The 18,937-nt window shown below is 43.1% G+C and overlaps 1 protein-coding gene across 1 annotated transcript in view; it reads left to right on the forward strand.

Moving 5' to 3' along the window:
• The window catches only part of GALNT2 (polypeptide N-acetylgalactosaminyltransferase 2), a 181,708-nt gene that overhangs the window by 112,367 nt on the left and 50,404 nt on the right, over window positions 1–18,937 (forward strand). Inside the window, exon 3 of the mRNA XM_037510181.2 lies at window positions 3,152–3,305. Within this exon, the coding sequence (XP_037366078.2) occupies window positions 3,152–3,305 (154 nt within the window). The remainder of the gene's footprint in view (window positions 1–3,151; window positions 3,306–18,937) is intronic.

An 18,937-nucleotide genomic window follows, 5' to 3' on the forward strand; every position in this document is an offset into this window, starting at 1 on the left:
GATTTGGGACCTGTGTAAATGGAGACCCTTGGTAAGTCCATATTTGACAACTGGCTGCTGCTGGGAAGCAGGGCTTGGCCCCTGGAGTTCTTTGAGGGTCAGGCAGCTGTCATCAATATCAGTAGTATCTCATTGTTATGGAATCAGAGTTTTCAGCACTCTCGACGCCGCACGATTCCTCCCTCAGCTGCAAAGACCGTGTCTAAGAGAAGTCTGTCTTCTGGAAATAAATTTCCCCATAAATGGTTTCCTAACCATATTTAACAAGTGAGTTTGTTTCCGCAGCCCCTCTTAGGGCAGCGTCCTCCTCCTCTTCTGATGTCAGTTACATGCATGTTCTCATCTCCTGTCATCTTTGGCCTTGAAGCTAGTTCCTGCCTTCTCATGTAAAATTTTATATCTTTGGGGCATTTTCCATTCACTGTTTCTGTTTAGCCAAGTCCATTTTCACTAGATGTTCATGTAATTTTTGTTTTCTAAAGCTTTTAAGTTTCTAACACTTTCCAAGAATTTTAAAGAGATGATAGAAGTAGGAGATGACTTATGAATGACATTTTTAAAAAGCCAGTATATTCAGACATGGTATCTATTATTGTGCCTGTTTCTCTGACTTAAGCCCATTGAATCCTCATTTGTCTGGACTTCTGGCTGGCTGGGCCTGGGGCCGGGGCATATGTCTCCACAGAGAACCCCGCTCTGTTTTTTTTACTGCCTCTGCCTCCTCTGGGGGCACCAACCCTGGCACTCCTAAATGATACAGAAATAACTGATTTCTATAATGACTCTGTGGCCCAGTGTTTCTAAAATTACAGGTTGTGACCCATTAAACCAATATAGTGCTTCATATCCATCTTAAAAAAAAAATAGACTGTATCCGTTCACCCATAGTAAGGGTGAAGCAGGCATTGCAGCAGTGTGTGTATGTTAGCACCATGGCTTCCGGGTCATGATATAAAATGCCTGTTAGAGGCAGACATGGTTGAAATTCCCTGCTGTGCTGTATTCTAACATTTGCTATGCTTTTATGAAAGAAAAACTATTTATAATCTGTCTCCAGTAAAATGATTTTGAGCCTTGGGAAAATTGTCACAGGCAAGACAGGACTCAGGGGAGCGCTGCTGGGAAGCCCCTGTGTGGAGGGGAGCACATGTGGGTGCCTCTCAGTGGGCCCACACAGGCTCTGGAGGTGGAGAGCAATTCTGCGCAGTCACGGAGGCCTCCCCTACGCTTCTTCTTGTTCAGCTCTCAGCCCAAATATTCCTTCTTCAAGGAAACGTTCCCTGATCCCCCACCTCCATCTCAGACAATCAGTCTCCTCTACTGGAAGCTTCCATAGAACTACATTTCTCCCTATCAGAGCATTCAGTTTTAATATATTGACTCGTGTGGTCATTTTATTATTGTCTGACTCTTAAAACATGACTTCAGGGATGGGCGTAGGCTCTGTTTTGCTCACCTTACTGGCAGGTACTCGCATGGAGCCGCTCATGGAGCCAGCGCCTCGTCTACACTAAGTGCTTGGGACCAAATCTGGGACACCAAGTCCCAGATACCCCCAAGTCTGGGACGCCCCCAGGACAGGCGTGGACGCCTCCAGAGCTCAGCAGAGGCCTTCGGCTTTCCCCACACACAGGTCCACACTGACCAAGGGCCATTTACCCCTCTTCTTACTGTCCTGTCCTGTGCAAAGGAAGAAGGGTAAAGCAAAACTACCCACAACCATCTCTTGGGTGATGGTGTCTTTTCTGGCTTTGGTTGGGACCCCATAGTTCCAAGTTCTTGGAGCAGGGAAGAGTATTCAGGCATTCAAGTGAGTTGGAACCAGCTCACCTGGATTTTACAGTGGGTGCTGATAGAGATCAGCCGAGGCTCCCAGCCTGTCCGAGCTGGTGGGGAGATGAGCCAGCACGGTGAGAAGGGAATTGAGTGCTCTTGAGCACAGGGGTTGGGCTTTTCTTCTCTGACCCTGAGAGAATGACACTGAAGGCAGAAAAGTGGGGAAAAAGGTAAGTCTCAGTTAAGTATTTCCAGGATTGCTTTAGCATGCAAAACATGTTCCCAAAGAAATGTTTCAGAAACATTTTATTTCAGGTGGAAGAAAATGTGTACACTTCGGCTGGCCCCCACAGCCACTTTTATGGGGGCACAGTATCATCGCCACAGCCAGGGAGCTCGTGGGTTCTCGAACTGCTTTCCCATTTGAGAGGCCAGACCTCTGTGACCCTGAGCATCATTTCCACGGCAACCAGCTGTGATGAGATGGGGGTTTTGACCGACAGGACAATTGCAACCAGAAGCAGATGAGCTTTTAGATAGAAAATTTACTCTACAGCCTTGCACAAATCCCATGTAACTGAAGCTCAGTTTCCTCATCTCTGAACTCGAGAAAGGAACACACATTTAGATGGTGTGCAAGGGAGATCTGTGCAGAGAGGTTGTAGGTGCACATGCTAGGGCCACAACCATGCTGTTGATACAAGCCAGCCACCCAGCACGGGTCATGCTGCTGAAGAACATCTTTGTGCCAGTAGCCATAGTCAGTTCTGCCTTCTCCTCTCTGACCACTCTCCCTCCACACTCTTTTTCCTACTGGGTTTTGAACAGAGAAGCTCGCTCCTACCCCAGGGTCTTTGCATTGCAGTTCCCAGTGCTCTTCCTGGAGAGCGCCTGGCACACCCCCTCCCTTTATCCAAGTGTCTGGTCAGTCACCCTATTAAAAAGGCCCTCTCAGACCACCCCATATAAAAGTCTCCAGTGAGGTCCACCCCCTAATGCCTGTGTTTGTTTATTCACAACACTTAGGACCATTTGGGGTTTTATAAGCTTCATCAGGGCAGGCTTAGTGTTACTTTTCCCTCCCTCCCCGCCTTTCTTTTGAGTTTGCTGTATGTGTGGAACCAGCACATAGTAGGTCTTTTACTCCTTTTCTCACCTATTTAATTCTAGGAAACTTATTTCAAAGAATGAACATCTTGCCCAAGGCCATATATTTAGCAAGTGGTAAGCAATGATTTAAACAAACCTAGGTGGACACCAAGTATCTGCATGGATCCATCTTTCCTTCCACCTTTTTCCCTCTGTTTTAACACTGATGCCAAGCACCGTGGTCTTCTTTTCCTTTGTCCCACACTCTCTGTGTTGCTCCTTTCAGGGAAAGTCCGATGGCGGGACTTCAATCAAGAAGCTTACATTGGCGGGACAATGGTCCGCTCTGGACAGGACCCCTACGCCCGCAACAAGTTCAACCAAGTTGAAAGTGACAAGCTGCGGATGGACCGAGCCATTCCTGACACCAGACACGACCAGTAAGTACTCAGCTGAGTGTCTGCCTGGCCTCTCTCCTGCTTTATTTCAACCCAGTAGATATCCTTTACTGTGACACTAAAAATTCTCTATCACTCTGGAAAGTGAATGTGTGTTGTATCTTTATGGGGTCATGAAACTGGGAGAACTTCTGAGACTTGTGGCCATGGAACTTCCCCCATAGGACGTCAAGCACCATGTGGGATTTGGTTCTCTCTCTGTAGTGCCCCATGGCAGTATCCAGAGGGTGGGGGGCTTCAGAGCATGGGAGTGGGCTGACCTCATGCCCACTGATGACTTGTTATTTTTAAAGCCTATTCACAAAACACAGATTTCCATTGTTTATAGCCAGTTGGGAGGAAGGAAACCTAGATTCTAGCTTTTTGAATAGCTTAAGTTGGAAATGTTGTGATGATCAGAAAGGGGAAAAAGCAACCCAGCAGGGAAGGTGTTAAGTCGAGCAGAGACATGGAGACAGGAGGGACAGGTGACATCTTACCTCCATGTGCTAAGGGGAAAGGCCTGGGAGCTGAGGGTGCAGGGCACCCCGGGTTATTAGGCCCAATGCTGGAGACCTCCAGACATGATTGTATCGTATGTTTTGTCACCGTTTGAGAAAGTGACACACACCCACACCATCACTCTACACCTTTAAACCTTGTTGGTAAGAATAATTGATTGGGACTCTGTTCATGTTGAACTTCTTAGAGGGTTAGTGTTATGTCAGATTTTTTTTTTAAATCAACCACATTTGGATGGCAGCTGTTTCCCTGAGTGCTTTGCCGGCCTTCCTGCTCACAAGTTACTTTCAGAGTTATTCCAGCCAGTGTGGAACAGTGTGGGTCACATGGCCACAACTCAGACACTGAGATTCCAGTCCAAATGGTCTGGTCTCATTCCAGCGGGGGGTGGAGAGGGGGGGTGATGGGTGCACCTGAGCTGGTTGTCCAGCCTCTGGAGCTTGAAAAGGCTCCCCCAAATCTGCATTCACTTGGGGGAGGGTTGGGAAAGGTCTCAAGGAGAGGGGAGCCCTGAGCTGGAGAGGCCTTGGCAGGCAGCCCTGGGCTCCCAGAGGACCAGCCAGCGTCTGACTTCTCCTCATGCGTGTTGCTGGGAGAGAGGCGGCCAAGCTGGTTACACGTGAACGCATGTTAAGGTTTTGCTTTGTTTTATACATTACTGCCATATTTCAAAAGAGAATTTTTCTCTCCTCTCCTGTTCTCAGGGAACTTTACTGACACTGTCAGTACCAGTGAAATGCCAGGTATTCCACTCCCTTTTCTTTTTTTAAAGATTTATTTATTTATTTATACAAGCACTGGGTACAGTCAGAAGCGTGGGAGGGTGAGAGAATTCACCAGAGCCAGAGCGGGGAGCAGAACAGGCAGACTGATGAAATACACTGCTGAGGGGAGCAGCGGGCATGGCAGGAGAGGTCTGTGCGCCATGTGGGACCCTCACTGGCGGCCGGGAATCGAACCAGCACCGTAGAGGCTGCGGGCAGCTTCGCAGCCCAGCGTTCAACCGCTGCGCCACCGGGGAGGCCCATCCACTCCCTTTTCTTAGCCACTTTTTTTAGGTTCTGGTCACTTCTATTTACTCATAGCAGCCACTATGAGTGTAGATTTATGGTTCTTTGGGACCAGGGAAGTAACTGTGTGTGTGTGATTTTTAATATGTGGAATATGATTGATATATAAACATATATACCATATGTAATATTAAGAATCTCATTTTTCTAAATCCAGACCAAATTGTCTTTGTTTCATATTTCCCATAACCCATTAATTTTTTTTAAGGCAGTTGTAAAGGTAGGACTGGACACGGTGCAGGTTTTCTGATCCAGCAGACCGGGTAAAGGAGTCAGAGTTCCTCAGTGGTTTTGCAGGTTTTTATTGGGGTTCAGCGGGTACGTGGCAGGCAGGGGTGCTGGGGGGCCGGGAGGCTGGCAGTCCTCCCAGCCCCCAGCAAGTCTTCAATCTATCTGGGCTCTCCGGCTTCCTCTCGGCTTCTCTTTCGGCTACTGCTGCTGCTTCAACTTCGACTTCTGCTGCTACTGCTGGCGTCCCCATGACGCCGCCCTTAAAAGCCCAGTCTTAGCCCAGGTGAATCCCATCTACCTATGCCCACACCCTACTCCAGGTGCCCGCCATCAGGCATGCATTCAGGACAAGGATCCATCGTCTATCCTGATGGCGGAAGGGCAGAAAAGCCTGACATTTTCTTTACCCTACAGCAGCTTTTGGCAGTCTTTACTCTGTGCTGCTGGTTAAAGTCAGCGTGGTTATCTGTTAATACCATATCTGAAATAGGGTTTGTTAACCTGGGGTCCGAGGACCCCCAGGGAGCCATGCCTGGTTTCTGGGACTTTGTGAAAGTCTGAAGCTTGTGCATGATCACAGGTTTGCACCTGCCTCCACATCTGGTGAGAGGGTCCCAGGTGGGTACAGCCCCACCACCTTCTGTCCTCAGGCTCACTAGAGCCCTTTGCACACAGCCTCTGCTTAATGTTCCTTGGGGACCTACTTACACAATCCTCACAACTCACTGTGGTAGACATCAGATTGTCCTCATTGCAGAGGGAGCTGAAGCTCCCAGAATGTTAATGCCTGTGATCAGGAGCAGCTGACTTCAGGCCTGAAAGGTTCAATATGGCTTTTAAGAGGGATTTCACCCACACACAGGAGAGTGGTTAAAGTTCTAGCAGAATCTAGCTCAAAAATCTTACACGATGATTTGAGTCAACTGCTTAGAATTATATCTCCATGAGGTGGTATAAGTTTCATTTCACTGTTTGCTTTAAAAGCTACTTTTCCTGCTATGGCTTTTCCTCTACATAATTTTCCTTAGTGCTGAAAGAAAAATGGTATTCTCTCTGATGGCTTATCTGTGTATGGGCTGGTTTCTGCCTTCGTCGTAACTCCCTTAAATGTACCCCAAACTATGTATCTTTATCTTTTTCATTTTTGAAATATGAGCTTGTCCAAACAGATGTTTGAATATTCATCCCATGTTGGGATGCATTTTAGGTGGGTTTAATTTTAGTTCCAACCACTGTGTCGTGTTCAATTTGCATGTGCTAAGGAGCAGCTGTGATGCCTTTCACTTTTGTTGGATTTGGGCTAAATTAAAGTCTCCCAAAAGTCAATTGGATGCTTGGAACTGAACCAATGTACTGTCCTCAAAATATAAGCTCTAGAATAACCATTCTTGTTAAATGTCAGGTTATGAAGTCAGGTTACCTCTTTGAACTCTCCCTCCCTATATCTAATAGAGAACTATTAAAGCATTTGACCTTCCTATATAAATATCATATATTTTTTTGCCTCTCCCTTTCTGTAGACCTATGGAAATGCTTCCCAATAGAATTCAGTCCTGTGATTAATCTGAAAGCAGTACAGGTGGAAGTTAATTAAGAATAAGGTTTTAGAGTCATATGGACCTTGGTTGAAATCCCAGACTCTGCAATTCTTAATCCCATGGCCTTTATCACTTAAAAGATATTATTTCATCTGGTTACTATAAGAATTAAACAAAATGCCCACGATACTGGTTTTTTCCTCCCCTGAGACTTTGTTCAAATGCCATCTCAGTGAGGCCTCCCTTTCCTAGGGGTATCACACCTCCCCTCGGGGACACCTTTCTTAAGGGGACAACTTCTGCTCCCCACCCCAGCATTTCCATTTACCACTCCTTATCAGAATACTGAGTTGTTTTTCCTTATCAGACACCTTATCAGTTGTCTTTACTTACCAGAATAGTGAGTTGTTACATCCAGTGTTGTTATTTGGACAATTCATGGCACTAAGCTCAATAAATATTTCCTGTGTGAGTGAATTGCCTAGCATCATGCCTGGCCATGTAGTGTGTGCTCAGTAGATGCATTAATAAGAGTCATACCAAAACAAAGGAGAATGAAAGGGAGATTTTAAGCAGTAAAGACCCAATGAGCCCCAAGATGAACCCCAAGGAATTATACTGTGTGTGTGTTCTTCCAGAAATGGAGAACAGTGAAGTTGCAGTCTTCCTCTCATTTTCTATCCCCTGGGGAAAAGGAATCAAGGGCTTGGAGCTCTGCAAAAAGCCAAACAAACAGAAGACCCGACATGTTTGGGCTATTGTAGGGTAAGGTAAAAGGTATCAGGCTTTTCTGCCCTCCCACCATCAGGATAGATGATGGATCCTTGCGGTCCTGAATGCATGCCTGATGGTGGGCACCTGGAATAGGGTGTGGGCATAGGTAGATGGGATTCACCTGGGCTAAGACTGGGCTTTTAAGGGCGGCGTCATGGGGACGCCAGCAGTAGCAGCAGAAGTCGAAGTTGAAGCAGCAGCAGTAGCCGAAAGAGAAGCCGAGAGGAAGCCGGAGAGCCCAGATAGATTGAAGACTTGCTGGGGGCTGGGAGGACTGCCAGCCTCCCGGCCCCCCAGCACCCCTGCCTGCCACGTACCCGCTGAACCCCAATAAAAACCTGCAAAACCACTGAGGAACTCTGACTCCTCCTTTACCCGGTCTGCATGGGATCAGAAAACCTGCACTGTGTCCTGTTCCTGCCCCCTACAGCTATGTTTTATTTACCTATTTAAGGTAATATAAAAAAATTTGTGCCTCTATATATATATATATATATATATATATATATATACACACACACACACACACACATGAAAGCAAGAGGCTGAGAAAAGCCTACTGTGAGTGAAAGATTAGAAAGCCTGTTCATCTCATTTAATGTTATTTGAAATTTCAAATATATTATCAAGACTAAAAAGCAAGTTAAACCATAGGAATCTTAAAGGTACATTTTCAGACTACTTGTTTCTTACCTCTCTCCCCATTTGGGAGGCTGTTGTTATTGTCCTGGCCAAAAATAATGGGAAGCAGACCTGGAGGTGGGGAGCAGGGTCAGCTCTGATACACTGCAGGCCCCTGAACAATCACGGGTGTGAGCTGTGCGCATCCACTTATACACGCTTGGTTTATTTTATAAACGGACAGATAAATTTTCAGTCTGGATAAATACAATATTGTGAATGTATTTTCTTTTGTGACTTTCTTAATCACAATTTCTTTTCTCTAACTTTATTGTAAGAACACAGTATGTAATACATAGAACATATATGTTAAGTGAAAATGTGTTAACTGACTGTTGATGTTACTGGTGAGGTTTCTGGTCAATAGCAGGCTTTTGGGAGGTAGGTTTGGAGGAGTCAAAAGTTATACATGGATTTCTGACTGTGTAGGGACTGGTGCCCCTTGATTCCTGTGTTGGCTCAAGGGTCAACTGTAGTCTTAAGGTGGAGCCAACCCATGTGTGGATGAATGGAGAGGAGGATCTTTGGAATGTGACCCCAAGGCTTGTGACTGGACCAGGGAGAGCAGATGTAAGGGAGGTAGAAGAAACTGTGAGCAGAACCAGCTAGGGACACACCAGGAGTGAAGTTTGGATGCATTAAGTTCAAGATGCACTAAGCACTTAATATAGATGGACCTTTTCAGTTGGTTACTGCATGTGTGTAAGATGTTCAGGAGAACAGTGTCAGTGGAAACGCCAATTCGAGATTGTTCAGTACACAGGTGGTATTTAAAACCACGAGACTGGACGTCATCCCAGAGGCAGTGAACACAGACAGAAAAAGAAAGACACAGACCGAACTCTGGATGACTCCAGCACCAAGGCCTACAGCGGCACACATACTGCGAGGCTCACGCTGGGATACAGGCTGGCAGAGCTGAGCGCTCCCGCTGTACGCGGAGCAGAGGCCCAAAGGAGAAGCCTCTTGCAGCCTTCTTTTAGGGTGTGGGTGTGTTAAGCCTGTCTACGCTCCAACTCAGGCATTGGGTGGCAGGAGTCAGGGGAAAGGGAGTGTTTGTTGCTTGGTTTTTGTTTTATCTTTGCCTGGAAATGCATCTGACAGGAAAGTGAGCTGTAGAAATGGGTTGGGACCCAAGAATTTATAGAATATCATTCTGTCTGCTGAGGAAAGATTGACTTTAAAATTGCTTATAGGAGTAAAATCAAATAAGTCTTTAAAGGGGAAAAACAGTATCTGTTTTCCTCTTTCCCTGCCAGACCAAACACCATTCCTTTTCATTTGTTTCTTAAAAATGAGAATGGCTTTGGAAAGGAACAGATTTCTTAAACTGTGAAATTATTAGAAACTTTCTCCCTGTGTCACCAGCCTTTCCTTTCATCACTAAAATAAAAATGAAGAATTTTGAGATACTTTTTGTTTCTGACACTACAGTATCACTCCTGAGAACAGGACTGCCCCCCCACAGCAGCTCCCCAAGGGATACTCCTCTCAGAAGTTTGTCCAAGTTACACACTTGATGGATTATCTGGCAGACTTTAAATCTAGCACGTACTATTTTTATTGAATTTCTATATTATAACTGCAAGGTTTTATTTAGCAGGATCACCAGAAAGTACTCTGTTTTGACCAGTTGGTTTTTTGTTTGTTTTTTTTTTAATATCTGACTTGAATGCAGCCCAAACAGAGATCAGGATAATCTTGAGGGGCCATTCTTTCTTTCTTTTTTTCTTTAATTTTTAAGGAAATTTTGACAAGAGGGCAGGCATATAAGTAATAGCCTGTGCTGTTTACCCTCCCTGGAATGTCAGCATTGGTGTCAGTTGTTTTAATAGTGGCCGATTAGGATGAAGGGTTGTGGGGAAAGACGCAATGCAAACTTCTCATTGTTCCTCAGCAAGAATAAACATCGTTGAAACCAAGAAAGGATTTTCACATAAACTCAGCAGCTTGGAGGGAAACTTTGGTGAAGGCAATTATGTTAGGAGCTAGGGTTTTATTTGCAGGGGAGCTGCCAAGCTCTGAAGGGAGTCTCTGTTCCTTGTTAGTGGGTGCATAAAAAGGAGAGTCTCACTTGGGGAGGGGGGGCAGCACTTTGTTTTCACTTTGTACTTTTCTCATAAAAGTGGTATCTCTAAACACATGCAGCCAGCCTCCCCTTGTAGAAGCTGCTCCATAGAAGCGGTCACAGCATCTGCTGCCTCCACACACAACCCCAACTCCATCTTCGCGTGTCCCGTGTGCAGGGTGCTGGGGCGGGTGGCGGGGGAGGGAGGCAGGTGCCATAATCGCATGTGGGACAGGCACTTCTCTAACCAGGGCAGGTTTGCTTGCTCTGGTGGAGGGCACCAAATTGGCATTTGTGGTCTATGTGACAGAGGGGTCTGGCAGTGGCAGAACATGAGCTTTAAAAGCCTCTTTGATAATAGCAATAACAAAACATTTATTGAACCTTTTATTGGTGTCATGGCCTGTGCTCAGCCTTTGATGTGCATAAATGTTACTTAATAGCACTCCTGTGAAGTGGGTCATGAGATTATTCTTCGATGACATCATGCCAGTGCCCATGAGCCCCTGAATTCAGAGCCTGGTCCAGAAAGCACAGATGTTGGAAGGTGATTTTTCCCCCCTCTTGCATTCTACCATGTTGAGGGTTTGGTAGGTAGTTGGGGTATCCCTTGGCCTCTTCAGGGATAGAACCCTGAACCCAGGGGATTCATGGGGTATTACACTTATTAAACCAAGAAATTAAGTTTTTCGTGTGGGAGGTATTGGGAAGCTGAGCCATGGGCTTTGGGAGACTTGCCTGAAGTCCGCAAGGTGGTTAATGCAGGAATTCGCACACTCAACCACTTGAGTCTGGTGAGAGTTCTGTCTTCTAGGTCCGCTGCATGGGGATCCGCTCTTTAGAACTTATACTCCTTTTCAGTGTATGCTTTGGCATGAGGCCCGAATGTGCCTAAAAAGCAAAACAACTTGAATATTGGTATTTTGCAGCCAAACTCCTGGGAGAAATTGCATTGCCAGCCAGCCATGTGCTGCCAGAGTTCTGAGAAATGAGAAGAAGCTTGGTGTTTGTTCCTTCTTTCCTGTATCAGGTTCTCTGAGGAAATGTGGTGGAAAGGGCTCTGTATTTCTGTTCCCTGGGAAGGTTGCTCATGCATTTGGGGAAGCAAGCCTAGTGCCCACCTCTTGATCAGTGGGGCCTCCCTGCCCACGCTGTGAGAGGTGTTGGCAGGTTTAGGGGACGCATGTGTGCAACATGGGCAGTCGCAGATGGCGGCCACCAGGCTTTCTGCTTTGACAGCTCCCCACCCCAACTCACTCCAGGGACCAGCTTGTACCTCAATGTGCAGGATTCAGACCAAAGCCACACCGTGATCATCATTTTGTTCTTTACTTATTTTTAGTGTTTTAATAAAACCAACTCCAGTTTGCAGCAACAGATCGCTTTTATTTTTTTCTTTACATTTTTACCTTCATCATTTCAGGCCTTATCTGCATCTGTATTAAAGTGTGCTGGTGGGAGAGAATGTCAGGCTTCCACAGATTATGTCTGTGTTTGCATCTCTAAATGTTGTAGGTCTCTTCTTAAATAGTTGATTGCAAACATATTTTCAAAGCCTAGTATCAGTAAGTGCCTATGCACATGTGTGACTCAGTTCCCCCAGCTATAACTCTGGGTTATAGTTTTGGGCAGAGATGGGATGGCTCTAAATGAATAATATAATTTTGTTTCTTTATTCTTTGGTGATGTCTCTCCGCCAACCTCTTGGGAATACAGTGATGAATATGAACATTTTTTTTTTTAACCTGAAGGAAGCTTACATGAGGGAGACAGGCAGACAGCTAAACAGACAATTATGTAGTCTAGGTATGGTAACTAACTAACTCTAGGTTGTGTTCCACTAACCCCCATCCTGTATATTTTAGCCCTGCTTGTCATTTTTCCACGATCTTCTTGAGAATTGGCCCTTTCATCATTATGAAGTGCCTTCTTTATTACAAGTAAGGTTCTTTGTCTTGTTTCATAGCAGTGTCACTACACCATTTTCTTTGGCTTGGTGTTTTTGCATTGTATATGTTTTTCATGGTTTTACTTTAAGCCTTTTGTTTCCTTATATTTGAAGTGTATCTCTTGCAAGTAGCATATGGTTGAATTTTGGATTTTTACTCCAACAATCCTGTCTTTTAATAGGAGTATTTAGTCATTTTACATTTAATGCAAGTGCTGGTATATTTGGGTGTAGCACTAGCATCTAACAGTCTGTGTTCTGCTTGTCCCACCTGTTTTGATTCCTTTACCTTTCCTTTCATGCTTCTTTTTGATTAGTAGTCCCTGCTCTGTTAGCTTGTTGCATTCCTGACTTATTAGAGTCTAATGAAAATGAATGATTTTACTGTTTCCTAGACACTGCACAGACTTCGTAATACTTCACCCTCACTTTCTCTTCTCTCCCCTTTTATGCTCTTGTCATACAATTTAATTCTCAATGTGTAAACTCCACAGGACATCTTTTATAATTTTATGCAGTAGTCATTCTTCAGATTTATCCACTGTACGGTCAGGAAGACCACTGAGCAGGTTTTCTGTGATCCAGCAGACCGGGTAAAGGAGTCAGAGTCCTCAGTGGTTTTACAGGTTTTTATTTATATTACCAGGTACACGGCAGGTAGGGGTGCTGGGGGGCTGGTAGGCTGGCAGGCCTCCCAGCCCCCAGCAGGTCTTCACTCTGGGCTCTCCGACGTTCTCTCGGCTTCTCTGCTTCTTGGCTTCTGCTGGCGTCCTCATGATGCCACCCTTAAAAGCCCAGTCTCAGCTCAGGTGAATCCCATCTACCTATGCCCACACCCTATTCCAGGTGCCCACCATTAGGCATGCATTCAGGACCGCAAGGATCCATCATCTATCCTGATGGCGGGAGGGCAGAAAAGCCTGACATTTTTCCTTACCTTACATCCACATATTTGTGTTTCCGTTTATCCTCACTTCTTGTATTTTCATTCTTCTGTCTGGGACTGCCTCCTCCAAGTGTCAGTTAGCTGGTGATGAATTTATTTGTCTTAAAAAAAATCTTTATTTCACTTTCATTTTTGAAGATTATTTTCACTGAATATAGAAATTCAGTTATTTTTGGCATTTTTACATCATTATTCAGTTGTCTTCTGGTGTCTTTTGCTTCTAGTAAAATATCAACTATTTATTAGCCTTATTGTTACTTGTTTTGGGCATTTTGACTTTTCCCTTCAGCTGCCTTAAAGATGTTTGTTTTTGGTTTTCAGCAATTTTACTATAATGTGCCTAAATGCTTTCTTTGTTTTGAACCTGTTTGGGTTTATAAGAATTTCCTGAATCTGTAGCTTCGTGTTTTTTTGGTCAATTTTGCTTGTGTCACATTTTTCTCTCCCCTCGTCTTCTGGGGTCCTAATTACATCTTAGTTAAATATTTCCAAATGTCCTCTGTCCCCCTTATGCTTTTTTCCATATTGTTCATTGTTTTTTATTCCCTGTGTTTCAGTGTGGATATATTATATCTGTTGGTCTTCTTTCTAGTTCACTAATCCTTTCCTCTGCTCTATTGTGCTGTTGAGTTCTTATAGTTATTGCATTTTACTGTATGTGAACAAATACAGAGATATTTAAAGATACCATCTGAGGTTTTCATCCTCCAAAGAAGGTATGGTTTTGCTCTCCGACAAGCAGTTAAAGAGGGCAGATCACATTGATCAAGTCTGAAATTGAACTGGTATAAACTGGGCTTCCTTTTGTGCAGTAACTGGTGAGTGTCCAATTCTCTTAGGAATTCTGCTGGAAGTCTGGGGTGTTTTTTAGAGCCCCTCTTCCTTAGCAAGCCCTGAATTCCAGTCCTGGCCTCCTCAACCCCTTGACATCTGCAAAAGCTTACCTGGGTTTCCTATTTCTAAGCCATCACTTCTGCTGGACTTGTTCAGTCATTTGACATATTCTGATCCTGGGCTTCAACCTGCATTAGGAGAAGAGGATCAGAAAATGCTGGTCTCACTCTCAAGGGCCTCTCTTCTTCCTGGGCACCTGTCTATCCCAAATGAGAGTGAATAGAAGCAGCAGTGGACTTGCTTTTGGGAGGTGCAGCTTTTATTAATGATTCTACCTTTACCAGACTGAGTTCATGGTACTCTTTCGAAATCCTGGCATTCTTATCTGTAAAACAATAATGCCTGTCCTGCCCATCAAACACATGGTTTTTGTACTCAGATATTTATGAAAGTAGCTTACAGAAACTATAAGCTACACAACTATAGGATATGTTCGTATTATTGTTATTGTATGTGATTAGCAGCTGAATATAGGAGGACTGCAGCTTCAATAAAGAGTGAGCCATTATCTCTTAAGCTTTACTCTCTATTTGTGTGACGCTTAAGGGCAGACGTTCGGCTTCTTAAGTGTGAAGAAGATATATTCCTGTATATCCGTTACACTGAGGGGTGAGTGGGTTTTCTCGCTGCTGTATACCTTTGGAGCGTTTTGTTATTGGCCAAAAACAGTTGAGGAAATAGCTTTGAAATAGTGACCCCACCTATTTCAGAAAGAAATTAGAGCAAGAAAAATGTGGTCAGCAGTGTGTTGCTTGGTAAATGAGATCAGTCTTTGGGCCTGAATAAACCATCCTATTTCAGCCATCCACTGGAAACGCATTTGCTTCACTGTTACCATGGAGCCAGAAAACATAATTTTTTTCCTTTTTTAATGGAAGGGTTTTGTATATTTTAGGAAACAGTCAAAACAGTATAGAGTATTTCAACTTTCTCGAGTCATTTAGGCTGTATATTTCACCTTTTCAGAAACAGTATGGTCTCAGAAACTGACTTTTCTGATGAGTTTGAAGGAAGCAGCATTGTCAGTTTATGGTTCCTACATTCTTACTCCAAATCTGCTGCCTGCTCACTGGGGTAATTGACCAGTTCATGTGCTCCCTGGAGCGTTAAAGATAATGGTAAAACCTGGGAGAACGAAGGCTCCATTTCAGTCTGTTAAATTGAAAGTACCAACTAAAAATAATACCTGTGTTAACTACATTGAATCAACCATGAGTTCCTCCATCTGGTAATGATGAGGGAAAAGAAAATTCACATCTCTTTGGAAATTCAGTTCTATTATAGGAAGAAAATGCACCTGTAGGACTATTACACGTGGATTTGAAGTTTTGTATTCAGTGTTGATTTCTTTTTATTCCTGTATTATGTATTCATTCAGGAAGCATTTGAGTGCTTACTATGTGACAAGTATTTTTCTGATCACTCACTGGCAAAAGAACAGTGAACAAAACTGATTTAAAAAATATGACTTCATAGAGCTTTACATTGAGAGGATGAGGCAGAAGACAGTAAAATAAATGGTTAAATTATATGTGCAGGACAATGTTAACATTCAGTAGAGAAAAATAAAATAAAGGTGTGGGTCAGTGGGTGTGGGGATGAAGGTCCAGGGTCCAATATTAAATATGTGGTTAGACACAGCAAAAAAAAAAAAAAAAAAAAAAAAAGATTAAAATGAAGATAGTTTACAAGATGGGAGAAGATATTTGCATATCTCATCTGATGAGGGGTTAGTGTTCAAAATATATAAAGAATTCATAACTCACCATGTATAGCAAAAAAAAAAAAAGAAAAATAATTCAATTTAAAAATGGGCAAAGAACCCGAATAAAGTTTTCTAAAGAAGAATACAAATGGCCAGTAGGATTTTAAAAGGTCCTCAGTATCACTAATCATCTGGGAAATGCAAATTAAAACTATAGTGAGCTATCAACCCATTAGATAGCCCCCCTATTAGCATGACTTTAGACAAAAAGATGTGCTAATAATTATTGACAAAGATGTGGAGAAGAGGAAACTTTTTGTTTATGCATACAAAAGCTGGGGTACAGAGATGCAGGGTGGGGGAGGGCGATGAGAGGATTCACCAGATACAGAATGGGGAACATAACAGGCAGACTGACTGAAATACATTGCTGAGGGGAGCAGCAGGTGAGACAGTAGAGGTCTGCTTTACCATGTGATTTGTTCCCTGGCCAGCCAGGGATTGAACTCATGCTGCAGAGGCTGCTGATTGCTTCACAGTATGGTGCTTAACCCCTTGTGCCACCAGGGAGGCCCAGAAGAGGAACTCTTGTATACTTGTTGGTGGTAATGTAAATTGGTAATACTCACTATGGAAAACAGTATAGAGGCCTTCAAAAAATTAAAATATGTCACACACATACACACACACACACACACACACACATTATTTAGCAACCCAAAAGGAGGAAATCCTGCCCTTTTTGCAATGACATGGGTGAACATTATGCAAAGTGAAATGAGTCACACATTGAAAGACAAAATATGATCTCACATATATGTGCAAACTAACAGCAAAACAAGCCCCCTCCATTAAAAAAAAAAAAAAGCCTAATAGAAGATACCAATTTTGCAGTTAACAGATGTGGGGGGTGGATAGGAGCAAGAATTAGGATGAAGATGGTCCAATGGTACAGACTTCCAGTTATAAGAGAGCTAAGTCCTGGGATGTAATGAACAGCACGGAGACTACAGTTCACACCACTGTATGTACAGCTTTCTTATCATAAGGGAAAAACTGTTTTTCTTTACCTTTTTTGGGTATCTATACAAGATGATGGATGTTGACTTATAGTAATGATTTCACAATATACGTGAGTCAAATCATCATGCTGCACTCCTTAAACTTACACTCTGTATCAGTGATGTCTCAAACAGAAAGAGGAGAATAAACAGGTGGCTAGGGAAGGTCTCTTTTACAGGCAAAGTCCTGAAAGGGGGACCATTTGGATAATAGGAAAGGGAGTCCCATTAGGACTGAAGGAAAGTCCCCAAAGGGGGTGTGCAGGCATGTCCAGGGACAGCAGGGAAATCTGAGGGGCTGGGCAAGAGCCTGGGCTGGGAGAGTGGGAGGAACCAGGCCTTGAGGCTCTGGGCAGTCTTGAGGCTTTATTGTGAAGATTCTGGGTGTTCCTCTGAGAGTTGGGGGGCCACTGCAGGTGTCAGCAGAGTAACAGCACCATGTGAATGTGGTTCATAGAGGATCCATCTTCTCAAGGTTGTTATGTTAAGAGCAGGCTTATTGGGGATAGGGTTGGTGGTGGGTGGGGTTTGTTGAACTTAGCTTAGGCAAACAGTAGCTAAAATCTCTGACTTCTGTCCCTGTTTCATCTAATGTTAATGATCCACACAAAAGGCCTGTTCCATCTTGCATAGGACAGCCTTGTGTCAGGCCTTCCCCAAAGACTCCTGATTTCCTAAGCTATTTCTTTTTCTTTTGTTTACGTACCTGTAAAAGGAATGATAATATGTTTGCTGGTTCAAAAAAAAAAAAAAAAAAGGAAATCATGAAAAAGTTACAAGGAGCTTAGTCTTAAAACTAAACATCTCACTGGGGGTGGGGGGGCGCATTACCATTCTGATGAATGTCCTTGCTGATCTTTCTCTATTCTCTGATAGTTAGAGGCATGTAATTTTACATAAACAGTATGCTACTGTATTTGCTGTTAGGAAGTCTATGTTTTTCACTCAAATACATAGGAAACATTTTAAATATAGCTTTCATTTTTGATGGCTTTATGTATTCTATTTTATGTTTATTCAGCTAGTTCTCTGGTGATCAAAGCAGAGATGATTTCTTTTTTATGCTAACAGTGTTGGGTAAGTATTTTTGAATAACCTCTTTGCCCACTCATCTGAAAGAAAATATTGTTTTTAAATGTCAGTATATTATTCATCTCTGATAATCTGCCAGCATTTATTCAATTTATCACTTGATCTTGGCTACTATTTTATTTTGAATTTTGAATTAAGATGCATAATAGAAATTCCCTGTGGCTCCCTCCCTCCCGCCTTCCCCTCTTTTTCCTTCTTCCTTCCCTCATCTGGTTTGGGCTCATGCTTGTGCTCACTTGTGAAATGAATTTAGAACAAATGTCTCAAAAAAGATACTTAAGAACCATCTATTTACAAATTGTTTTTTGAAATTGTTTTTGAGATTCAAAATCATCTAACCCAAAGCTGTTTTTGTGTTTCAATTAAAGTACTTCTCTGATGACTTTTTAAAGTCTAGTACAGATATTGACATATGGCAAGTTTTTCCTTGTTTTACTTGAATTCATTTCGATAATTTATGTCTTTCCAGAAGCTCATAAATATCACTTGATTTTCAAATTTATTGGTAGACAGTTGTAGGTATATGCATGTAAACATCTCTTTGTGTTCAGAAATGCCAGTGACTTCTCTCTGACCCACCCACTCTTCTTGCTCCTTCCAACTCTTTCATCCATTTTTCCTTCCCTCCCTCAGAGCCAAGAGCTGGACTACACATGAATTCTAATGTTTATCTGTTTTCTGTATTCATATCAGCCTGTGTTTTAATGTTTTCCCATCTTTCTTGCCCCCATCAGAGCCGAATGCTTGCTTAAATCTATTCAATTTGTTTGGGAATGTAGCTTTGGCTGGGTCTCACATGCTATGAAATGTGGTATAAAATTTTTGTTATTTTTAAGCCTGCTTTTAAATGACCAAAATACTGTTATTTCTCACTAGTCTGGAATTCTAGTTAGATTTCTTTTTTAATACCTTGCTTATTTAGGAGAGTGTTTCAAACTTGTAAGAAATTGACTTTTTTCTTTTTATCCGTTGAAATGTAAGTCATTGTTGTGGTTTTTTCTTTCACTTTATTGCAGTGGGGCTAGACATTACAATTCAATGATTTTATTCAGAATATTTGGAGAGTATTATTTGGGCGTGCTATTGGTGACAGTAATTTTCACCT

The sequence above is a fragment of the Talpa occidentalis genome, unplaced genomic scaffold (assembly GCF_014898055.3).
Source record: "Talpa occidentalis isolate TD23 unplaced genomic scaffold, MPIMG_talOcc4v2.1 talOcc4.14, whole genome shotgun sequence".
NCBI classification, from domain to species: domain Eukaryota; kingdom Metazoa; phylum Chordata; class Mammalia; order Eulipotyphla; family Talpidae; genus Talpa; species Talpa occidentalis.